The sequence below is a fragment of the Pseudopipra pipra genome, chromosome 15, assembly GCF_036250125.1.
Source record: "Pseudopipra pipra isolate bDixPip1 chromosome 15, bDixPip1.hap1, whole genome shotgun sequence".
In the NCBI taxonomy this organism is placed as follows: domain Eukaryota; kingdom Metazoa; phylum Chordata; class Aves; order Passeriformes; family Pipridae; genus Pseudopipra; species Pseudopipra pipra.
In genome coordinates, this window is record NC_087563.1 from 18384555 (window position 1) to 18410166 (window position 25612).

Here is a 25612-nt window from a genome sequence, read left to right on the forward strand (position 1 = left end):
CTCCTGTGTTGCCTATTCCCTGGCTGCAGCTCCACCCTCCTCCCCAGCCCCACATCCCCAGCCCCACATCCCCAGCCCCACATCCCCAGCCCCACATCTCCATCCCCACATCCCCAGCCCCACATCCCCAGCCCCACATCCCCAGCCCCACATCCCCAGCCCCACAGTTGCACCCCGCAGCCCCAGCCCAGTGTGGCAGCTCCGGGTGCAGATGCAATGTCAGTCCCAGCAGACAGTGCTTGCAGGCAAGACCTCAGCCCATGGATGAACAGGCAGAACACACAGTGCTTGCAGGCAGGATCCCTCAGACCTTGGATGTGAATCTTAGCTGGGGTAGAAAGGAGGAGCCTTTTCCACCCCTGCAGGCAAATTTATCAGGAACTGTGGATTGATCTGAGCCAGCAGGTGCCTACAAGTACAGCCCTGCTTTTAGAGAGCAGAAGTGGGGATACATCCTTAGGAGGCCTCTTTAGGAGAGACCCATTAACCCCCCACCACCGTGAGTCTGGAGACACTCCAGACTTGTTTCATCTCTGTGCTCTTCACCTCAGCTGTGAGCTCCTGCTTCAGCCCTGAGAGCTGATTGCCTTCCCAGTTCTCCTTAAGCTGGCAGAGTGTCTTTGTACAGCCCATTACAGCTGCCAGTCATCTAAATTACATCATTTGCATTGATTTGATTAATACAAAGAGTTTTTAACCATTTAGAACAGAAAGTGGTTTTCTCTTGTGGTTGCACACACAGTGCCTGGAGACAAAGGTACCTTGGGCTTTCTGTGCCTTCCAGACACCTCCACTCGCCCCTGGTGCACAGCAGCTCACCCAGGGACCTCTGTGCAGTCAGCCAGGCACATTCCAGGGTGTTCCTGCTTGTTTCCCACCCACCAGCAACCCTTTTATCACTGCTGAATTTTCTCTGCACTTTTATCAGTGTACCTGGTGCTGTGACATAACCACAGGAGAAAGTATTAAACTGAAGCTCATCACCTCATCAGGCCCTGGGTTGCTAAGTATTTATACAATAAATCAAACTTATTTCCATCTGTCACCTAAATGGGAACCTCCCTCTAATGAAGAAATCCAAGCCTCTATTGGGGTTACAGCTTTGATTCAGCACCACTTTTCTGCAGTAGCTGTGGAGAAATGTAATGAAAGCAGAAGAAAATGTATTTTATTTGTCAGTGAAAGTAAAATATGGGAAGCTTTAAAAAATAAAAAGTCAGAGATGGTTTTTACTACAGATGGAAGGTGGAACTGAAAACTCTGGAAAGCCAGATCAAATACCATACTGACAGATTCCCTCAGTGATTAATTAGTTTATCATCAAATAAACCGGTTTTTACTGTTTCTGGATCCCATGTTATGTTCCCAGTGATCCCAAGGGGAACCCTCTGCTGCTGCCTGTTGGAATCCCTTTGCTCTGGTGCCCTCCTGGTCCCAGGCTGCTCCTGCCCCCAGAGAGCAGGGAAGGGTGACAGGCCCCTCATGCTGTGGGAACAGCTGTCCTGGGGGGTGGTGTCACTTCACCTTTTATCCCACTCAGTTTGGAGGCAGCAAAGCTTTTGCTGTTCAGTTCTTTGCTGTGCCATCTGCTCTGCTCAGTGACTTTAGGAGAAAACAAGTTGTCATGAAAAAAACATGTTCTCTCATGAAAAATATCCAGTCCTGGAAGGGAGCTGAGGACAGAATGGGGAGAGGGGAAGGGTTGTTATTAGCACAAATTGTCTCACTGATCTGGTTTGGTTTCATCCCAACCTGTGGGGTAGGAAATGTTCTGACTGGCAGCAGCAAAGCCAGACTTAGTTTTAAATTATCCTCAGTCATTATATAAAATTGTTTTATATATGTAGGCAGTGTAAGAGAAAAATATCTCAACAAAATGTTTGTTTTGTGAAGCCATGGGAATGTTGCAGCATAAATAAATGTGTATGCATTGGTGTCAGACCTTATGGCATATAATACATGTTCTTGAGGGGAAAAAAAATCATATTTAATCCCTGTAGCAGCAACAGTGCTTTTCTGTTGTATGAGACACCCCCTAAACAGTGCCAGCCTGCCCTGTCTGTTTGTCCTGGGTCAGTGGGCACCAGAGCCATCCATCCACCCTGCCCACCCTCCCCTGCTGAGCCCTCACTGCCAGCCAGCCTTTCAGCTCATCCAGCAGTTTCTTGGAAAATAAGGGCAACAGAATCCTCCCAGAAGCACAGAAAGCATCAGCAGGTTATTTTTCTGTGGTTTGTCCTTTGGGGCCAGACCTTCTTGCTGCCACCACTGGTAGATTTGTCCAGGAAATTGGGAGCCTTTTCCTCTGACACTCCATTGGGAAGGGGAAAACCCATGTGAGTGGTTCCTGTGCTTATCAATGTACAGGAAAGGAGCTGGTTGGTGCCAGAATAGTCAGTGATGCCTGCTCTGGCCCTTAAAAGTACAAATAATGTACCCACGAGCATCAAGAAATTAAATCTAACAGAAATAAAGGTCTGATGTTTGTCTGGTTTTGGTGTGGGTGGGAATGGGCTGCCCTGCCTGGCTCTTCTCTCCCCCCATGAACAACCAGCACCAGACCTGGCAAGAGGGCACGTGGGAGCTGTCTGCCCCTCTATCCAGTGGGGTTATGTTTGTAAAAAGGAAAAAAAGACTGCAAAGTTGTCCCTTGTGCCCACACAGTGCAGAAGTGATGGGTCCCCTGAGCCTGGAGGAGCTGTGCTGCTCTGGATATCCAACCTGCTGCCTCCCAGCTGGAACACAGGTTAAGCCCAGGGCTCACAGGAGGCAGCAGGAAAGCAGAGGAGAGGTTTTGGGGTAGAGCCACTAATGAGTTCCTGTAAAATATTGTTTCCATTCTCACATCTATTAAAGTTTTTGTTGGTTTTTTTGTTGGGTTTTTTTTTCACACTCAAACTGATGCCTCTTTTCCAGGCTCAGGTTTGATTTAAAGCTCTGTAGGCTTCTTAGATCTATTTTGGAATAGCCTGTTCAGACAAGCCTGCAGGCAGATCCCATTAGCACCTGCTCTTTCCCCCACCTTGGAGAAGTCCCTGTGTGTGACCTGGAGGGTGAACTCAGACCCCCAGAGTGCAGAGGGAGCAGCACATTCACCTGAGGGGCTTGGGGAGGGACACCACCACAGACAGTGCAGTGCAATATGGACCCACCTATTTCCTCTCTCAGCAAATGCCCTGGTGCATTACAAGTCTGATAATTCTTAGGAAAGTTCCCTATTTTTTTTCTTCTGTGAAAGCTTTTAATAATTAAAATACAACCTAGAAAATCACTGCAGGGGACACTTTGTCTTCTCAGCTGTGCAAAGGAGGGCCTAGACCTGTCTCTCTGATGTTGGACTGCTCAAGATTTCCCATTATAAATTATTATAAGACTAATTTAGCTTTTATTAATTCTGTTTTTCCTAGTTTTAGTCCATGGAGTAAAGAGACTGGCTGGTTGACATGATCCTGACCATAGCTGACCCATCAGCCAAAATCAGCCCAGTTTTGCTGACCACATCTGTTGGTTTTTGGCTCAACTCCTCCATGCACGTGGCTTTCTCTTTTCCATCCAGGCAGCTCTGGCAGGGCAATGCAGTGGGAAGTTACTGGATTTTGACACTGCAGCCCATCATGGAGCTCCACACCTTGACCTTCAGGTGGGCTGAGAGAGCAGGGGAGGGTATGAACCTGCTGGAGAATAAGGAACTGTACTTATGAGAAGGGATTAAATATTTTGGGCAAACCTTAAGACATGAATCTTTCTTCTTTGTTAATGTAAGTACCTGGAAAAACATGGAACTTATCTAAAATAATATCCATAGATAGGTGCATAGATACATGTATATATATTTTATGGGTGTGCAGGCACACCTTTCAGAGCAGGGACATTGGAAATGCACCCCTTTGCTTCCCAGGGTCACAGTAATTCATGGTTATGTGTTTATATCCTCCCACTACATCACTGGCAGCATGACAATTATTTTTTGCTTCCTCCTGTAGAGTGTTAATTTTTTTAATGTCAAATGTGATGCTTTTGACACTCATAAAATGTATTAATTTGTAAATTAATTTATTTATAGGCTTTTCTATAGAGTTCAGCTCTGTCAAGTCTGAATGCCCTTCAGGAGTTGCTAGGTGACACTGTCACTCCTCAGCCTGAGGAACAAATGAGAGCTGGCAATGTTGGTGCAGTGGCTTCAACCAAACATCCTGCTTTCATTTTGACAGAGGCTTTTTTATTCCTTTTTGCAAATCATTGTAGGTTTGTTATGAACTGCAAGCAAGCCCAAATTATACTTTTTGCCAGTTATGATTTAGTTCAAAACTAGCTTGGTTCATAAAGTCAATGCAAACCTTTCCATGTTGTTCTCATGGAGATCAGAGCAAATTCATATATTTGCATGAGCAAAAACATTCATAGCTTGATACAGAAAAAAAGGTAAAATTCACAGCTTTGAACCTAAAGTGCATTTATTGTAGATGTAGCTAATTCAGTTTTCCTGCCTGCAGTGAAATGGAGTCCAGCTGAGCTGAGGAGCATCTTTGCAAGGCCCCTCCACACCCAGGCAGAGCAACTCCAAACCCACATCACCCAGGGCCTGAGTAACACAAACATGTTGTGTTTGTGCCCCAGGAGGGAAGAGCCAGTGCTGCCAATGTGGATCCTTACTCAGAACAATCAGGCTTTTCACTGGCTCCTTCCCAGGAGCTGCAACCATAACAGGTAATATTAGAGCTTTATGGCAGCCAAAAGGATGAAAAAAAAGCAAACTCCTTTTTAATTTTTTCTTTTTTTTTTTTTTTCTTTTCTTAAAACAAACCTTTCCTGATTCCTTTCCTCCCTGTTTTGCAATAGTGATGATGCTCCATTGACTCAGAGTGTTCACACGCTGTTCCCACTTACCTGGAATTGGTGAGAAATATGTTTCTAACCATTTCCCTGCAGGCAGGAACCTGTGGAGCAGAGAAATGCCTCTGCAGCAAACTGGTGAGTTTGAAAAGGGGCTGTCCCTGGGCTCTCAAGGCTTTGGCCTGGCTCTCTCCAGCAACATTTCTGTGATCCGAATTGGCACTGATGGGAGACCTGTTCCTGTGCAGGGTAAACAATAGCTTGAAGCAGCTGCTAATTAGCTCAGCTCAGTTCTGCTCTTGCTTTTCATGTCTGGATACCTCCTTCAGAAATGAGGAGCAGAAGGAATACATCCAAGCAGAAGAATCAGAAGGCAAAGGAAAAGAGGTGGATGGGGATTGCAAGAGGAAAATTAATGAGGAGAGACCTCATTACACAAACCTTATGTAAAGCTGGGCTGCATCTGTGCAAGGAACAGTGACCCAGAAAGGGAAAGCTGTCAAAATGCAGAGCAAGGTGCAGAACTTGGGAGCCTCTTTCCCTCTGAGGTTCATCTGCATTCACGAGCAGGGATCCCTTGTTTATGGCCACTGCAAGTTCATCTTTGGAGCTTCTGCCTCATCTCCCCACCCCTGCAGCAGGTTAGGCTCAGGAAGCCACAGGCACTCCCAGCACATCCTGGGAAGGTTGTGTGAGTCCAGAGAACACGTGCTGTGGGCTCAGCAGGACTCACCCCACATTTATTTGGAGATAGCAAACCTCCTCATGCAGCCCTTTGTTTTTGATCCATTCTTCATAGCTAAACACATGTATTTATACATATATATATGTAAACAGTGCACTTTGCTTCTGGCCAAGGTAAAACTCTTTGTAACACTGCTGCTCACTTGGCTGCCTGATGAGAATTGCCCTTCTGGAAAACTTGGGATTGTTCCCAGCACAGACCAGCAGGTAAAGATCTGTGTCTGCAGGTGCAGCAGAAAGTCGTTCCTGCTGGGGAAAAAAGTGGAATATAAAATGCCACATGGATAGTACAAAAACCAATGGGGAGAATTTCTCATTATTTTACAATTCCAACCCTCAGTTATTGGGCATCTCCTTTTATAGCCATTCCCAAAAGAAAAAGACCTTTGGCACCTTGCATGGCAGGGCTGAGATCCTCCCCTCGAGTGCTCAGTTCTTAATATCTGAAAACCAGGAGTGTTCTCAGTTCCCCTGGAAGGGGGAGTGCTGGAGCAGTGTGGTTGGAATGACACCCTTTGCTTACTTGCCTGCTGTCCTGAGTGGAAACTCAGGATCATTTGAAATGAAGATTTTTGTCTTCTCTCTGAAGACCATCTCAGTAACCTGGAGCAGCTCGTGCTCTGCTGGTGACAGGTCTCAGGTGCTCACACAGTGCTCCTCTGTCCTGCTGCCTCCTCCAGCCAGGCTTTCCCCTGCAGTTCAGACAAGGGGGTTGAGGCACCACCTGCTACCCCATCACAGGAGCTTTCCCAGGTTGCATCATCCATTAGCAGGCAGGACAATCCAATTGTTTCCAAAACAGGAGGGACAGCTGTCAGACACCTCCCAGAAGGGACTCCAAGGCTGTAATCAAGAAATCTTCTCCAAGAAGTTGTTCAAAGCAGGTGCTTATCACTCTTCAAGAGGCCATGAAGACAATAAACCAGTCAATCTAATCTAATGGACAGGGCAATCTGAGTATTTAGTGTCTCGTTAATATTGACTGGGAAGACTCAAAGAAATTTGAGTGCCCTGGTTGTCAGCTGCCAGACTGGCAGTGCTGACAAATGTTTGTAGTGGCACAAGAGGTTAATTCCTGTTTATTGTCCAAGGTGTTAGGTATTGAAATCTTTAATGTTTAAAATTCATACTTTGTGAATCCGTTCAGATTTCCCGTTGAAATAATTGCTTTTAGTTCTCATAAGGTTAAAGGAGCAACCAGACAACAGCAGGGATTTCTCCTGAGAAATCTGGGTTCTCTCTACATTTAATACCAACATTTTCTGCCCTCCTCCGACTCCCCCCCGTCTGCCCTCCCAGCCACCGACAACTCAGAGCCCCTCATGTGGCTGGTTCCAGGGAGGGCAAAGGATTATTATTTCCACTTCAGGCACGGAGAGGCTGCTCCACACCCCTGGCAGGGATTGTCTCTGTCAGCACCACTGACAGCGCCTAGCGCTGCTCAATCCCAAATTCACTGTCCTCCAGGACCCCCCGGCAGGGCAGCGAGGCTTGCTGGCTTTAGGGTATTTATGCATCTTGGTTTTATTTAAGAATACTGCTGCAGAGGGAGAGGCTATTAAACCGTTTGTTGCACAGTTGGGTCTAGAAAAAGACGCTTCCCAGGGTCCATTTTCCCTGTTTTGGCAGCACATTGTCCATATTCCCTGTTTTGGCAGCACATTTCCATTTTGCTGCTGGCACCTGCATCTCTCCGTGCTGAGGGAAGAGCATCCTCGGGGGCTGGCTCAGGACAGCCTGGGCAGCCAGCAAGTGACTCCTTAACCTCCAGATACTAATTAAAAATTGCCCTTGAGTCAGCTCCAAGCCAGGTAACAAACCAAAGGCCCTGGAGGGGGATGGATGTCAGTAAATAAAAAGACCTGTAAGACCTTTCTGTTGGTGACAGACACTTTCACTACATCGGTCTTCCTGAAATCTGTTTAAAACCACTTATGCACAGTTTATTTGTCAGAAATACGGTTGAGTCGTTCATTTTCCTCTTCCCAAATATCTGATTATTTAGCACAGTTGAACCATTAGTGGCTTAACAAAGAAAGAGCTATACACAAGCTAATAACAGTATTTTTACAATAAATTATCTGGTTTGCCTTTTGTGAGCTGAAACAATCTTTTGGATGCTGACAGACAATTGATTAGAGCTGGATAGAGAGTATTAAGCAGACAAAATATTTCTTGAACGTGAGAATTTAGGGGATTCTGAATAATTTCCTGTTCCTTGTCAATCTTTAAAAGGATTTTCACTTATCACTGAACAGCAGATAACTATTGACTTTGACTATCTGCTTTTTATCAAACAGAACTAATTTGCACTTTGACCTATTTTCTGGGTGTTTTTTTTAGGTGATTGTATCTTTGCAGGATGACAATAAAATATTATTATATGTAACAAATAGAACATATCTAAGGACATACTTTCAACAAAATAGTTTTCAAACTTTTGAGGTTTCTGGTTATTATCATGAAGGTTAATGATGATAGGAAGAGGAATAATAGGAATAATAGGATTAATAAGAAATAATAGGTGCTGAAACTCCCACAATAAAAGAGCAACAAAGTGAATATGAAGTTTTAATGTACTGGCATTTATATGCATCTATTATCCTATTATTTGACTAATTGTAAATTCCATTCTGCTTCAAGACTGCTGCATTTTTATACCAAAGGCACTGTATGGAAAGCTGATGTTTTGAAGATGGACTGATCTTATATTAATTCTGCCTTGTGATCAAACTTTTGCCATAAGCCCCGTGACTGCTGTGAGATAGATCTTTCTATTTCAGATGGTCTAGAAAAAAATATCAATTTCTGTATATTGGGGTGATACAGAAAGGCAGAGAATCAAGTCTGTACTGACAGTGCTGAAGCCACTTTAATCAGAAAAAGGGTGGAGATACCACATAGAAAACTTTCCTGTTTCTCAGTAGCTTCAGGTGCCATCTCTGTGTCGCTGCAGAGGCTGTGCCCCTGCCCTGGGGGCTGTGGGGAGCCCTGTCCAGCACTGCACCAACCCCTCCTTCCATGGGAGAATCCCACTGGCTCTCCCAATCTGCCCTTCAGGTCTGGCATGGGCTGATGGAATTGCTCTAATAAATTGGTGATTACCAATCCAAATATAAAAGTGTGACTTCCCTCAGCAGAAACCAAGGATTATGTTCTCCAGCAAAAAATGTCGGTATTTTCAAATGCTGTGATTAAAAATCCAGTTTCAGAAACACATCACAAATACAAACCTGAGAGAGCTCTTAAAGCTGGGCTGGAGCTGATTTCCCTGCACAGCCTGGCTTGTATTTCTCTGGTTGCTAAGATACCACCAGTGTTACCTTCCACTATGTCTTTGGGATTTGGAAATTTATATTCTCTGACCCCTGTACAAGTCTCCTCCACGTGCTGCCTCCCTGCCTGTCTCTTCCCTTTCCTTCTGGCAGAGCAGGTGGGCAGTGGGGGTGAGATTCCCCACACCTACAGAGCCCCAGCCCTGCAGCTCCTCAGTGGAGCTCTCCCACCTTCCAACCACTTACAGTCTGGCCTGGTGGATGCAACTGCTTTATTTAGAAATTAACAGTTTTAAGGTTGTGTCACACCAGGTAATGGAGACTCCTCTATAAATACAAAAAATGTCAACGCCCTAAAAGATGCCAGAAAATCAGAGGGTTCTGATTTTCAAAGTTAACTTTCACATTCTGTGCTCAAATACCTGATTGCCTCAATCCAAATAATAATAATGTCTAAATGGTTTGTATTTCAGTGCTCTGCTGTCAGTGCTGAACCATCAGGAAGCCCCCAGGCTGTGGAAGTTACCTTCAGGATTTTATAACTGCTGATGTCCATTTTCAAGAGAGCTGAAGATGGAATGATTGGAGAGAAACTCATTCTTTAAAGTTCATGGCTCTCCCCAAGCATGATTAAACACTATATAATTTAACATTATTTGCTGATAGAAAATCAAAGCATTTGCCCCCAGCATGGTGACATTTACAGCAGCAGGGAACGCTTGCACATTTTATGCTTCTAATAACAGATGAGGTATGAAATGGATCCTAATAATGCTCTGAACACCCTACAAGTCCTGTCATTTCTCACAGCACAGGGGCTTGCTCTGGCTCCAAACCATTATTGGGATAGATTTCTTTACCAGAAGTAAAGAAAAACTTTATTTTGACAACAGGTAGTAGATGAATCTTCAAAAGTCCAGTGGGCATGTTCTCCTCAAGCAAGCCCCACTTCTCACAGGGTTTGAGGGGGTTTTTTGTTAATAAAGTCTCGGGTAGACAAATGGCTGATGGGGATTCTCTGTGGGTCCCTCCTCAAAGAGATCACATTCTCTCCTGAGATAACTGTCCAGTTCTGTGAAAATATGATGGATCACAAAGAACCAGTTATCTGAAGCATTGTCAAGAATCTGCAAATAATTTTGAATTTTAAATGAATGCAAGTCAAATGCACATGTGGTGCCAGAATATTCCTCTTAAATAAGCTGCCTTCCAAATCAGCATTAGGATTTAAAATATTTATTTGGTGTGTGCTTGGGCTCCATTACTGAAAAGTGCTGGAGAATTAGAGTCCTTTGGGCTCTAAATTTTAGCTTTGGTTTTTTTTTCATCTAAGAACTAATAGCTGCAAGCACAATTCCGGCTCTTTGATGTCTCTGGACTCTATTCCTTCCTCGCTGTGAAATTGAAGATTATGAAGTGGAGCAAAGGATCTTAAGAACAGATTCCCATAATTTATATACATTCCAAATTTTTGAGAAATTGCATCTGAATCTTTACAGCATCACCTCCTCTCCAAACAAGATTAAAAGCAAGTTCATTTCAGCCTCTTGCAAGTGTGTGGCCCTTCTTGCAGTCCCCTGCACGTCCCTGAGAACATCCACGGATGGAGACTTTACTTGTTTTACTCACAAAACACGTTAGATGGGCTCTTGAAGCCCCCAGTGACCTCTGAACAATCCTTGAAAGTAGTTTTAGATTTTGTTTGGAAAGTTCCAGAAGGTCTTGGACATGTTCATGTTTTTCCTTTATCATTGCAGTGCACTCCTGGTCCTGGTACTCACCAGTCCATCCCCAAATCCATCCCTTGTCCACAGGAACAGAAAGCAGAGGCTGCTCTTCACATCTTGATTTAGACCTTGACATTACTATTGGTCACAAGGTACTAAACACTGTGAAAGAGGAGCCATTCAGGTGTTTGCTCTTCCTGGCAAAAGTCTTTAGAATTAAAGTATTAACAAAACCAGATGGGCACTAATAAAATCTCAGTTGAATCCAGCTGATTTCAAATGAGCTCTATTGACCTGCCTATTGATTTACATTTGTCCTTGTTTGAATAAAACCAATAAATGTACAGGAGTTCCCTGAAAGATCTGTTTGAGGTTAAACAGAACAATGTTAGTAAAATAGGGAGGAATATAAGCATACAAAAGGAAGGCCAATTTATTGGCTACTTACTGTAAATATTTTTACTGCTTCCCCTCCCAGTCCCATAAAGATCCTGTCTCAGCTTTGTGGTGGTGAACAGTACAGGCAAAACCAAAGCAGCAGCTTTGGTTTCACTGAAGTCAAGGTGAAAATTCAGGTTCTGTGGAGCCAAAGCTTGACCCTTTAGTCGTTTATGTTGATAATTTATAGAGCTCTGCTCTCCTGCTGGAGAACACAATAACCCCACAAGTTCTTTGGGAAAGAAAGCTGTGAGGGATGGTTAGAGATGGGAGCTGCACTGGGAATGGTGGGTAAATAACCTTTGCCTTCAATGCCTGCTCACAACAGACAGCTGCCCCTCTGATGTTTTTGGAAAAATAATGATTCAGACTCTATTCAAGCTTAGTCTTGTTTGTGGAGTTGAGAACAAGCAGAGCCAGGCAGCAAGTTCTGTTCACAGTTGTCTCATGGGCTGATAATGCAGCAAGTTCCAGTCACTGGCAATGTCAAAAGTACTTTATAGATCTTCAGTGTTATTTGGTTGTCTCTCTAAATCCCACCCCCTGTGATCATTATCTTCAAGAGCCTCTTGTCTCCACGTTTATATTTTTACTCATCAGTGCTGCTTACAAGTACCTAATCATCCCCCATCCTGCCTGCAGTCACCTTTCCCCTAACGCAAAGAGCTCTGTACTCATGCACCACCTCAAACTGCAATCAAACAGATGAATTAAACATCAGCCAACAAATGGCAAAATATATGCAATTCTTCCTTGGGAGAAGTGGCTTCTGTGCTGGAGCATGATGCACAGCTATTTCCCCAGAGTTTTAAAGCTGCTTTTATATTTCTGAGATATATAAGAGGACAAACTGGATTCCTTCCTCTCTCCTGCCTGAATAGTTCAGATTCCAGCAGATAATCAGCTGTAACTGTCAGAGAGCACATCCCAGCTCGCTGTGCTGAGACAGACAAGCACAAAGTGCAGACAGGGCTGTGCCTTTCCTGCACCCTGTGTTAGAAACACCCAGAACAACTCCCTGTGCTGAGAACGTGATGGTGGCTCTTCCCTGACCACTGAGAGCAGCCAGGGATTGCATCTGTTACTGAGCCAACAGACCTGGCAGGTACCTCCTGCTCACCTCTGTGGGAGATGCCACCTCCAGTCACATGGTCCCAGCTCTGCACAGCTCAAAGCACTGCTGCAAATGCAGTATCATTAAATAATATCACAGATCAAAATAAAAAGAATGCAGCAAGTTCACGTAACCCCCATTAATTTTAATGTTTTATAGCCCAAGTGTATGAAATGTTGAATATCACCAGAGGATACATTAAAAAGTGAGACACCTGTTCTGTTGTGAAACATTCACGTTAGAATTAATGGAACATGGATCTTGACAGTATTATTAAATGTGTCTTGAAATAAATAAATAAAGCTACCTTGGAAATCCAGTTAGGCCTAAAGAACCCATTTAGTAAATACACTTCCCCTCTTCCAAATAAATTCCTTAGGGGACTTTGCTGTCTTGCTGTAGGCTTGCTTTCACTGGAAAAAAAGAAGTCTTTTAACTCTCAATCCTGCTTCCCAAAAGGATTGACAGTCTCAGCTAATTTGCCTCAGGATCAAAGGGAAGTGCCTGGTCCCCAAGTTTTGAACAGGAGCTGGGTCAGGGTCAGCTCTTCCCCAGGAGCAGATCCCAGTGTCCCCAGGGGCTGTGTCCTGGGCTCAGGAGGAGCAGCTCTGTCACCTGGAGGAGAAGTGCAGGGACAGCTTCAGGAGGCTCTGCAGCAGCTGCAGTGCAGGGCCAGCCCTTCCCTGGGCTGCTTCCTGTTTCTGTTATTCCAGCTGTCTCTCTCCTCCAGGATCAGGGGGGTTCCTCTCTGGTGCAAACTCTGCAGGTAAATTCACCCCCTGGGCCATTTTATGCTCAGCTACCCCCAATCCAATGAACAGTCTGTAGGTCTGGCTGTATAATTATTCAAGGCAGCCATGTACATCTGGATTCCTTTTTTCTTTTAACTGAAGTAACTATTTTTGGGACTCTTCCACTTCTTTCATTCCCTGACATAGCGGGGACTCCATCACTAAAGAGCTTTTAGAGGCTATTTTGCTGGAGATCCAGATCAATGCTTCCTTCACTCCCCTTCTTAAAAGGACCTTCCCTTAATTGTATGCCATTTCTGTCAGGGTAAAATGCAGGGTAGAACAGTTCTGCAGAAACTGTGACGAGAAAACATGAAATTAATTCTTGGCTTTCAATTCAGGAATGTCTACAGGTCTTCCAGATTTGCTTAAACATAACCTGTGTGGGCCCTTGCACATTCAGATGAGTTTCTTACCTAGTTTTTCTGATGACCATTCCTACTAGATAGGGGAATAGCCCCTGGAAACATGAGTTTGCTGCTCATGGAAAACCCCTTCTCCACCTCTGTTTTTTTATCTCTCAACAACACACCAAGTCATGACCATATTACATTTATTATTATAAAAACACTTCACATTTGGTAATAAAATGTGTCAGACATTGACATCTTTAAGTTCACAGGAAATGGACCATTTAATATAAAAACATTGCTATGAATTGTAAAGGCTTGATCTTCAGTCTTGTCACCCCAGGTCCATTCCCAGCTGGTGAGCAAACGTTTGAGCAATCTCACACTCCATTAACAGTAGTCTCAGCTATGCTTAATTCCCTTCATTCTGTACATCATGCAAAAAAATCTCTTTCTGAATTGTTTTACAGCTGACAATTAATACTTTAACAATGGCAGTTCTACATATGCCCTGGCTCCCAGAAGTCCCAGTGGCAGATATGCTGCTCAATTTTGCCTGAGTTGTTTTAAAGTAAGAACTCGAAGAGTCCAGTTACAGTAATTATTACAACACACAGAAGTTAAATTAGTATTTGCTAAATAGGTGATTAAACAGATCACACATTGTGATAGGTATTAAATAGCTAAATTAATACAGCATGTATAAAAAAAGGCTAGAAACCTACTTAGATCAGAACCAATGGTAGATTCACAAAAGTACAAATAGGTTGAATTGAAAACTAGTTAAGATTTCATCCCACATTGTGCAGAAAAACTGGGGAAATGGTCTTACTAGTCAACATTTCTATAAGAAATACCAAAGTCACCTTTCATTGCATTGCAATAAGTAGTGATGATGGTGACATCTTATGGGTTTTTTTCCTGCATCTTGTTGTCCTGAGATACTGAAAAGGGTGAACATATTATGCATATTTTGGTCATTCTACACATGTACTTTCTGCAATGTGATTAGTGACCTTCATATATGGCTTGTCACCATCTCCACTGTTGAGATCTCATCAACTACTGACTGTGACCAACTGTGGGAAGGAGCAGGATTGACATTGGATTGAATGCAGCAACACTACATGAGAATATAAAGAATGGAAGAAAGAAACTGAATTTCCAGATGAAAAATCAGGGACAACTTTAGAATTCTAGGACATAAATCCTTGAATGTGACTTGTTTTATCTGTCTGCTTTTGTAGGTATGAAGAAGTAGACTCCACTTATCACTGAGTTATCCTGGCAGTTCTTGCAGTTCAGTATTTGTATTCTTCTTCTTCTTTATAAACTCATTTGTCCTTAACAGTATCAGGTCAAACCACTACCTGCATAAAAGTACTGAGCTTACTGTTCAGGGAAAACAGGCTATGGACCTGATATTGTTGTATGTACAAAGTCCATATATTAAAACCTGGAACATTCTCTAGTGTCTTTCAATTTTTTTTATTCTTCAAGTACCTTTAGTACTCAGAGGTAACATTTTTTTGAGGCAGAACTGTAATTTTTAAGTTAGTGAAGTCTTTTTAAGACTTTGATAGTAAAAGCTAGAGTGGATGTGTTGCTTTAAGACTTGGTTTAATAAAGAATGGATTCTCCTTCTGTCACCTCAGTAGTGTAATAACATTGAAACCTCACTGGTATAATTATTCCCTATTACTCTGGTACAAAAATAAAGTAATTTGGCAATTCTCAGCAGGTGTGTCATGCTCAGGTAACATCCCTCTAATGTGACAAAACCAGGAAGGTCAGGAAGTCAGGTGATGGCAAACCCAGACAACATTTGCACTTGGGAGAGGCTGCACATTAAAGCCCATTAAGGCCCATTAAAGCTGGTATTGCACTGCCCCACACTCCTCTCCACTTGCAGTGACATCGTGGCTCAGCACAAACAGACTCTTGGTGTGCCCTGGGGTGTCCTTCTCATCCTTCTCTCAGGGGCTGTGGCTCTGTCAGGGTTTGCTCAGAGGGTCACAGGGCTGTGGGTCTGTCAGGGTTTGCTCAGAGGGTCACTGGGCTGTGGCTCTGTCAGGGTTTGCTCAGAGGGTCACAGGGCTGTGGGTCTGTCAGGGTTTGCTCAGAAGGTCACAGGGCTGTGGCTCTGTCAGGGTTTGCTCAGAGGGTCACTGGGCTGTGGCTCTGGCAGGGTTTGCTCAGAGGGTCACTGCACTCACTGAGCGCCGGTGGCTCCCGGAGCTGGACCTGGAGTCTCTGTCTTTGGGCACTTGGCCACTGCCCTGCCCAGGAGCTGTTCCCCTGCTGGGTGCAAAGGGTCCTGCTGAAGAGTCTGTGGCAGCAGATTCTTCCTCTGCCCACCTGTTGTAGAAACAGTAGCTTTCCTGTGGTGTCCCTCTCCTGAGAGGATTCACTGCGGAGCTGGAAAGCCCCTGACCCTCTGTGTGCCCCTGAGACACAGCTGCTGCTGCTGGGTGGAGAAATGGTGACACACATAAGTGGCTGATGCTTTGGTCAAGGTCATCATTAGGTGCAGGTGATGCACCAGAAGTAGCTTTCCTTGATCTCAGTTTCTGGATTTCGAGATCCCGCTGTCCCTTAGGAAGTTTATCTATTTGCTGTGCTTTCAGGATCAGAGATGCTCCAAAGGTTCCTCGTAGAGCAGAAATAAAGAACCTGATGAAAGAGGAAGAGAATGGATTATTTTAACAGTGGGCTCCTTCCATAATCTGCATCACATAACACAAATCCAGGTGCTAATTTTCCATTGCTCTACAGGCATCTGGTAGGCACCTTATACCTGGCAGATGAAAGCTGACTCCTGGATCTTAACACAACAGAGAGTGAACTATAGTTCATATATAGATCATATATATATGATCATTTATTTAGTATTGACAACTACTCCATTGCTGACCAGTGAAGAAAGAGACACAAAAGCTCACCAAGAGATGCAGTATTTGAAAATACTGAAATTCTGTTTGAACTGCTAAAACAGGCTAAAGAAAGGATCTTAATTTGGTAGATAACAGGAAACTAGAAATCCAAAAGCTCGGCTTTTGGATTTGCTCAGAAAGCAGCAACCAAAAGGTGTCCTACCTGCCCTTTTCAGGCTAGAGAACTTATATAACTACATATTGTGTGCAGTGAGAGAGCACACATCCTCTCTCCATGTCATGTCAGCTTTGTGTGAAAACCAGTGTCTCCTTCAAAGCATCTTTTTATTAGGATTTGACCTTTACATAGATGGCCTCAACATGCATTTTAAAACAAACGTGGGGACTCCATGAAATGGCACTGAGAAAGCTGCTGTCGTCCCATCCTGCTGCTAAATGTAGGTATAAATTAGTGTGACAGGATTAAAAAGGCTGACAGGCCAGACTCAGAACAGAAAGGGCTTTTAAGGCAATGGAATTCTCAGGCTTGCACAGGCAGGAGTGGAGGAAGTCCCTTTGTGTGCCTGTGCTCAGGCTGGTCAGTCCCACAGAGTCTCAGCTCTTGTTGGGAGCCCAGAGCACAACAAGGGCAGCCCAGGGACCTGCACAGACCTGGATCAGACTGGTCTGGCTTTCCCCTCAGCCTCCCTCTGTACCTTCTGGGCCAGTTGCACGTGGACCAGACAGGAGGACAGAGAAGGGATGGAAAACTGTGTCTTCCATCCTGTGAACTACTCTCACTTGCTCCTGCCCCTCCCACAGCCCTGCAGGGTCTGTTGGGTCTCTGCAGGTCCTGGCAGACCAGTCCTTCCACAGCTGGACAAATGCATCTGGTTTGTGTGTTGAAATCCTTCAGGAGACAGAGCCTTTCCTTGCCACTGAACAAACACGAAATTCAGACCCCTTTCTTCTTGTCAGGCTTGAGGGTTTGAGAACTCCCTGCTGTGCAGTTTGTGTCCCAAGAGTGCAGGGGCAGCTCTGAGGTGCAGAGGTGCAAAGCACTGCCAGATGTTTGTGCAGGGAAAGCCTGGAGCAGGCAGGGCACAGACCAGACCCCCAGGGGGCTGTGGTGTCTCAGGCCTGGCAGCCAGAACAGGAGGCAGGACTAAAAAGGAAGAACTGAGGAGAGCGAGGATTTTAACAAAACCTTGGAGGCAGAAACCAGAATGTCAAGGCTCTGTTTCTGAAGGAGTAGTTTCTGAAGGAGATGGTGAGCAGGCAGCATGCTGAGATGGACCATGGAATGGAACTGAAAATTCAGGGTGTTTTAGGAAAGGGTGGTTTCACCACTGCTGTGATGGCACAGCTCAGTTGTAGCAGGAACTGGAGGGTGGACAGTCTGTGAATAGAGGACCCTGCAGAAAGTAATCTGCAGGACCTACATGAAGGAAAAGCAGTTCTCCACCTTTGAAGACACCAAGATAAAATCCTTAAGCTCAGTAACCTGCTGAGGCAGGAAGGACCTTAATTGTGCTGGATTCCCAAGATGGAGATGTGAGTTCTCTAAGCACATGTTTGAGGCAGCTCTCAGTGAGAAGCTCAAGCTCATGACTCTGTGAATGAGGCCTGACAGGAAAACAAAACTCACACAGGAGCAAAACAGGCTGGAAAAGGGTGCCCTGCCTAGAAGACATGAGACCTTACTGAACTATGTGTTGTTTATTCTCATCTGAACTTATATAATGGAACATGAAGTCACAAGAGCATCTCAACTCAAATGGGGGAATAATAATAACAATCTGAAAAAAAAAGACTATCTAGTCTTGAAAAGGAACTTTTCAGATAAAGTTAAGGCTCAGTTCAAATGCCTTAAAGCACTTACAAAATCAGATACTAAAAATATTTTCTTGATTCTTGCAGTACCAGTGTGCTGCACTACTTCATGGCAATTAGGATAAGAAGGAAAACAGGAAGATAGTCAAACCAACTCAAATGGGTGTGCTTTCACTGTCCAAGCACAAATAAAGAATTTAAATAAATGGTGCAACTCAAACAAAGTATATCTGCTTAAAGGATTAGTTAGAGTATTAAGTACCAAAAGTAGTAAGCTTCCCATATACATACATGGAAACAGAACCATTATGTTTTTCAAACCAATTTTTTTTCAGCAATGTATCCCTCTCCAATAATTATCCCTCTCCAAATATCCAGTCTCAGTTGAAGTTATCTTTAACATACCTGATTTGTTGCAGAGAGTAAAACTAAAATTCTGGATGCAGAAAATTTTTTCATACAGAAGAATGTTCTTAAATTTAGCTTAGCAATGGACTGCAAAGTACTTAATAACTGAATATGTTTTGCAACTCTCAAAGCTTACAGGAATATTTCAAAGACTTGCCTTCTAGTCTTGATCAGCTCAACCCCGTTGTGTTCAGGAGAGTGAACAATTCCAGAGCAGATTTGTGCTGGTAAACTTTGAAGCACCCCAGAAAGAAAGGTTTTCTCGTGGGAAAACAAGCAGTAGATATACAGTGACTTATCTGGGGTTATATAACTGAACAAATGGATGGTTTGTGAACTGGAAAGCTGAACCCAGGCCTCTGCCTCCCACACTGAATTATCCCTGTGCAGCACGTGCCTGACACATCCCATATGGACACAGGTGACTTTGTCCCTTTCTCCCATGCCCACCAACCCCCAAGGAAGAGGAGAGGAACGCATTCCCACCTGGGCAGGAGCGCGGCGGGCGGGGTGAGCAGGCACAGCAGGTAGAAGGTGGGCTCTGAGAGCTGCCTCTCCAGGATCCAGTAGGGGTTGGTGGGAGGGTTGCAGAGCAGGCACACGGCGTTGTAGATCAGGGAGAAGACGAGGTAGAAGCCCAGGCTGCACATCATGGCCACCAGCTGGGACAGGGTCTGGGGAGGGCACAAGAGACAGGGGGACTGTGAGACCTGGCTCTGGGGGTAACACAGGGGGAGAAACAGCCAGGAATGAACTTAGAAAACAATAGTGAGTTCAGTTCTCATCTTAATGTATTGAAGGATGCAAACATTGTGTTCTGTCCTGTCCAAAGGCACAGTACAAACAAATTCTGTGCACAGGAAGGTGTTGTCCCGGGGCTAATAACAAATTCTGGCACATTGTGAAGTCTCAGTGCATCTGTTACTCTCTGTGACCCAGAATTCAGGCAAATGACTCTGAAAGACAATGCCATGCCTACACAGGGTGCTGTGTTCCCAAAACCACAACAGTCCTGTGAGCAGGGCAGGGCAAACACATACCCACGTTTTCATTTCCAGAGCCTGGTGCAAGAGAATGGTCAGGAGGGAGATGGTGTTGATGGGGTTTCCAAAGGAAAACACATCTATGTCAGAGTCCTTGTACACCTAGAAAACAGGCAGAGGCACTGTGAGGAACCCTGACCATTCAGAAGGGAATTTTCTACTTTTTAAGGAGGACAGGAGAATGAGAATATTAATGAGCCTATTACTTACCAAATAGGGGACAAAGAAGCAAATGAGGCTCTGATAGAAGGCATCCAGCATGGTGATAATAAAAGTTGACAGGTTGTATATCTGCAGGAGTTTACAGATAACAGTCATTAGGATGGGACACACATCCCTAGCCTGTCCTGAAGACATAATTGCTGCCTGTTTTTCTTCCATTCAGATACTGATTAGAGCTAACTGGTCTCCCTTCATGAGTAAATGCCTCATGAGCAGCTGATTAATCCAAAGGCTTATCTCTGAACAGACCTTTTCTCTGTGTTAACTAAAGATAGACCTTAGGAACATTAACAGGTGTATTTCTGAACCTGAGAGGAGGAAAAAAATGTCAAGTTGCTTATTGATTTAAGGGTTTGTGTTTTCTTGTCACTTTTTGCTGTAATCTTTTTAATAAGCTTTTCTTTAGTAGGTTTAGTAGGTTCTTTAGTAGATTGAGAGTGTTTGAAGCACCAAATCTGAGTCGAGTTTAACCAAGGGCCAGCTAAACTATTTTACCTTCATCTTTTACATCTTTTATCCTATTTTATTTATTTCTCCATAAGCCTTCACTGAGAATCTGTCTACATACACAGTGCATATATACATGCACACACACACACACACACACAGGTATTTGCTCCACCATCTCTTCAATGAACAAACCAATCACAGGGTGATTCCCTGGCATGTCACTTCACTCATTATAATGCAGCATGCTGGGATTGCTCCACACATTTAATGGCAGAATAAACCTTCCATTTACATTTTCTGATCATGACCCAGCACCAGCATCACTTCCAAGAAGCAACTTCAGCCATATGTTCCAGTTCTTCTGACAGCTACAATTACGCCCTTTTTTAGTGGACATCAGTAAACTTGACACCATAAAATGGAACATTTGGTTCCAAGTAAGTCTAAACTCCTTCACTCCTTCCCAAACCAAAAAACCTGTGGTCCTTTGGCTCATCAAGCAGCTGCTTCAGTAATCATGACATACCTCTGAATTTTGCCCATTCCTGTATAGCTCAGGCAAACCTAGAAGTGTTTCTGCAGAAACATCTTTATCCAGGACTCCAAAGAGAATTGGGGGCACTGAGGTGAAGAAGAGGTTGAAGAAGATCATCTGCCAGTAATCAATCATGGTGCTGCCTGAGAAGCCACAGAAGAACTGGTACCAGAAGAGCAGGTTGACGTAGCTCTGGGGAGGAGCAAAGACAAACCCAACAGCCTGTCAGAACTGTGCTGCCCCTCCACATGTGCAGCATCTCATCCTTCATGCTGATGTGGTTCCATTTCTCTTTGGGTTGTGGGAGCCATGAAGCTGCAGTTTTCCTGTTACACCTGATCTGGACTCTTTGCTGTCAGTGCACAGGGTCTGTGTCTCTCACAGTTCCACCCCCGAGGTTGGTGTAGGACACTGGGTACTGACAGAGCCTTTTAGGAACACCCTGCTTTGGTTAAAGGTGGTGCCAGCAGACAGCCTTGCACTTCCTTCCATAAAAACAATATCTGAAGGCTCTGCTTCACAGCAATCCACTCTGATAGAGTTCTTTAAAAGCCATTAGGTTTCCTTAAGAACATATCAGAGAATAATTAAGTAAACTGTTTACAGCTCCGAGCAGCAGATTTTAGAATCCTTCCATAAACTGGTTGTCCATGTGGAATCAAAGGGCTCCTGCTCCCTAATGCTGCTGGGGAGATAATAGAACAGCAGCATCCCATTCTGGAGAGATATTTCACACTGTAAATAAGTATCCTTTGAACTCTAAAAGGATGGCCAATCAGAAAAAGGGAAGTGTTCATTTCCATTACAAAATTTAACAGTGATAAGAAGTAATCCTTATTCGAAATTATTAAAAACCCTCCCAAAAACAGACACTTTGAATTCTAAGTAAATAGCCTTTCATGCTCAGTGTATTTCATGTCAAATGGACTTGTTTGCACAGTCTTGTAGAAACTGAATTACTGTCCTTTTTCCACTTTACATTATCCTTCAATGTGCAGCTCATTTGCATATACATTAAATTTTTAATAAAAATGCCAGGTATGACTGCATCATTACTTGCAAGTGGTTCCTATAAAAATTCAGATGTTTCACAGGCTAGCAATTCTTAGTGCAGAGTCATCTTCTATACTCTAGCACTAATAATCTGATCTTCCTTATGCAAATTTTATTTTGAGGCTCACGGGTATTATTAATAAAGTTTCTTGAACTACCATATAAAGTTACTAAGCCTTGAGTCCTTTTCCCTCTGGAATAATGCTAGTTTCAAAATATATTTAAAGCCCATGTTTTCCTCAGTGCTTTATGCAGCACATTGCTGAGAAAGAAGTGCCACATTATAAACTTGAAAAGTGAAGAAACACAAAATGTAGCTTCATAAAAAGTACGAGCATAACCTGTGAAAAATAAAACCAGGCCAAAAAACCCAACCCAGTCCTGGAATTAACCCTTACTAGGATGAAAATCTCCATAATTTGAATAATCTTACCACATTTTTGTAGAAAAAGTAAATCACCATCTTTGCCAGGCGAGAATAACACCAGTGTCCATGGACAAGAAGCAGTTTTTTGAGGTGTTTAAATCGGGCTATTGCAAAGTCACTGGCCATCACTGCCTTTGGGAAGAGGAACAGAAGGTCATTTACAATATATCCTTTCCCCAGCCAATATAATGAAACTTGAACACGGACGCTGAAATAATTTCCAACTTTTGCATATTGCAGGAAAAAAAACCCAAAAAACCAACCCTCAAGAAAATAGTTGGACCTTTCTGCAGAACTCTCCATTTAAGGAGCATGAGGAAGGGGGATGTGTGGGGAAGAATTCAGGGCAGAAGACAGTGGAAAAGAATCTACAAACCCTGGAAAAGCAGTAGCAGAGAGGATTCAGAAAGCAGATGCTAAGCTACCACTGGACAGGCATCTGCTAATTTTCCAGGCTTATGAGCAAACACACATCTGTCCATGCATGCTAATTGTTGGCTTAAAATGCTGTTTTTTGGCTGGACCCATAATTATGAACTGCATGTTAATTTATGACAGTAATGATGCCAACTTGCATTTTTAAGATGACACTCAAGAGCACAGGGCAGCTCTGGAACTTATTAAGCAGCAAGAGAGCACATGACAAAAGAGGAATAGAATTGAACTGACAGGGTACCTGCATGCCTTCCTGACCAGATATTCCAATTCCAACGTCAGCTGCTTGAATCATACTCACATCATTTGCACCATCACCTAAAATGGGAAGGGGGGGAACAACAGAAGTGTAAGAAAGGGTGTTTAATACATAGTGCCTCTGTCAGAAGGAAATAATCTTAGCTATGCTGATTATTTTGGCCATTCTCTTCTACCTGCATCTTAATTAGGATAACTGATACTTAGCACCAAGTACTCATGACCTCTAGGCTCTGTCCTTGGTAGGAACATCCTCCCTCCCTTCCAGGAGCCCTGGCTCCAGCAGTGGGACCAGCTGGGTGGTGGATGGACACCCCGACACCATCTCCATCTGCATCATGTGGTGTTTCTGCCTGGTGAGCTCCATATGCTCAGCAACACGCTCTGCAGCACCTACTTGAATCCTCCAAATTGTAGGATAAATTGCATTGCAGATGACAATGTAACAAGCCAATTTCAGGGGTTATTTTGCTCGTTTCAACTCACAGCAATATGTTAAATATATAACCGAATTTCCAGGGAAAGAACAGCCATAGTTGCCACTTGCAGTGTGGAGATGGTAAATCAGGTTACTGATTACCCCAAGGTAGATGGAGTAGAAGGCTGAAAGCTTACATTTTGAACTACAAGGCAAAGCAAAAAAATTTAAAATACAACAGACCCTTCCTTTTCTGTTTGGTCCACAGAGGTGTATTTTTTAGTTGGAAGTCACAAAAATCAATTCTGCAAGGATTTTAGTGGCATTGCTTGCCAAAAGTGGGGCAGAGAACTCAAAACATTTCACATTATTTGGAGGTAAAAGGCAAATGAGTCACTGCTTAATACCACTCTGGGGATAACTCTGTTTTCACCAGCTGGGAAAATCTGACAGGAAAAGGGCTTTATAAAAAGACAAATTAGTGACTACTCTTGAGTGCTTCGCAGGCCCAAAGTAAGGACATTCCAGAGGGAACATGTACATGTGTTTGTACTGATGTGCATGAAAGGGACTGCTGGGAGATTCTGAATTTGGAGCACCTTCATCTTGTTTAAAGGGGGGCCAGATTTGCTTAGTGATAGATGAAGAAGGACTTTCATGTGTGTTTTGACAAGGAAAGATTATTCAGTGCTGTTTCCTCCCTGTGTCTATCTGAGGCACAAAAACTAGCGTGTAGGTATATTCCATACATTTTCCTAGCTCTTCGAGGAGGAACCTGCTCCCCCTGTGTGCTGTGGGGTTCAGATGGGGTACCTATAGCCAGGGTCATCCCTCGGAGCTGCCCCCGGAGCAGCCTGACCACCATGCCCTTCTGCAGGGGCGTGGAGCGGCAGCACAGCACCGAGCGGCAGCGCCGCGCCAGGGACACAAACTTCTCCTGCAGGCCCCCCTGCAAGATGAGGCTCAGCGTCTTCCCATCGATCACCAGCCCAAACTCGGTGCTGGGGGCCTCGGGGGCCTCGGGGGCCGTTGGGATGATGCCGAAAATCTTCCTCCGCGGTTTGTCCCACTCGTAACTCTTCCTCACCTCTTCCAGGGTTAAATCCAGGAGAGATTCACAAGTTTCCTGCGAGGAAACAGGAGTGGGTTTAGCAATGGTTGTCTTCAGCTCCTTTTCCAGCTCAGCACCTCGCCAAGTGTGTGTTTGTATAACCATGCCAGTGGCTTTAAGCCTGTCAGACAAACATCAGGGAACACTGCCTGGGAAGTGCACTCCTTCATCTGGTCGGGGATTATTGCAGCAGCATCCTCAAATCCCCCCGTGGAAACACGGAGCATTTCATCAGCCAGCTGACTGAAGAAAGGAATTATTTTAAAAGAAAATAAAATAATCTTTACATCAGGAGGACATATGTGCATTGCAATGCTGAGAGTTCAGAAATTAAAGAGAAAATCCCTTTTTTTTTTAAAGGAGATTGAAAAATCTGGTTCTGATATGAATGATGTGATATATTGCAGCGTTTGCTTCCATCAGAAATAAACTGCAGTAGAGAAACAATCAAAACTATCCAGTAACTCTGAGAATTTGGCCTTTTCTAGGTCACATATCAGATGTGTATCAGAGTTAGGAACACAAATAAAACTTCCTACTTTCCAGCACTCTGTCTTAAACACAAATTAAGTCCATCCCTCTCAGCAAATCTGTCTCATTTTGGTCCAAGTCCCCTTTTTCAGATGCAAACAACAGCATTGACTTAATATTAAATACAAACAGATTCAAGGAGAGTTCTTTTGTCTTTCCCATACAGATCTTCTAAACTGGCACACCACTATCACAGAAAACCCTGAATGATCTGAAAGTTATTTTGCTGCTGCTTAGCACTGAAAGTCCTCCTTCTGTGCATGGCACTGAATACCTGAGGAGCTAATCATTCCTTTTTCTACCTTTTCTGTCAGCTTTATAGAGTGATGATTCAGTTCTAAAATGTTATTTTCACTTTATGTTGCATAAGGTACATGTGTAGGATGTTTGCAAGATTTAAATTACACTTAAGTGGGAGGTTCTGGAATCAAATGTCAGCATTCCTCTGACATCTAATAAAGATCCTGCACGCTTAAAACATCTAAAAAATATTGAAGCAGCATCATCTTTCTGTGAACAAACCAAAAATTGTAGTGGAAATTCCTGGTTTGCCTTGGCTTGCTATTGAAATGAATCCCCCAAGCTCCCTCCTTATGTTGCATCTTCCTGGAAGATATTTAATTGTCAGTGTTTGAATGAGCTGCTGGGCTCAGGGGTAAAGAGAAGGCCTTCCACTGACACCACTTCCAGGGTTAACTCTGGCACAGTGAACAGGTTAAACTTCGTAGGTGTTGTGTGTGTCC

At 43.8% G+C, this 25612-nt stretch overlaps 1 protein-coding gene across 4 annotated transcripts in view; it reads right to left on the reverse strand.

Annotated features, from left to right (window-relative positions):
- Positions 1-13458: 13458 nt before the first annotated feature.
- Positions 13459-25612, reverse strand: part of ATP10B (ATPase phospholipid transporting 10B (putative)) — a 48797-nt gene continuing 36643 nt past the window's right edge. For 3 of the 4 annotated variants that reach the window (XM_064672294.1, XM_064672296.1, XM_064672293.1), the window contains 8 exons: positions 24041-24353; positions 22793-22869; positions 22123-22248; positions 20628-20828; positions 19640-19720; positions 19427-19531; positions 18873-19060; positions 13459-15945 (listed from right to left, as the gene is read on the reverse strand). In XM_064672294.1, the coding sequence (XP_064528364.1) occupies positions 15468-15945; positions 18873-19060; positions 19427-19531; positions 19640-19720; positions 20628-20828; positions 22123-22248; positions 22793-22869; positions 24041-24353 (1569 nt within the window). In that variant the 3' untranslated portion in view covers positions 13459-15467. Of the gene's footprint in view, positions 15946-18872; positions 19061-19426; positions 19532-19639; positions 19721-20627; positions 20829-22122; positions 22249-22792; positions 22870-24040; positions 24354-25612 lie in introns of those variants that run through there. The other variant, XR_010434592.1, reaches the window with a different exon arrangement.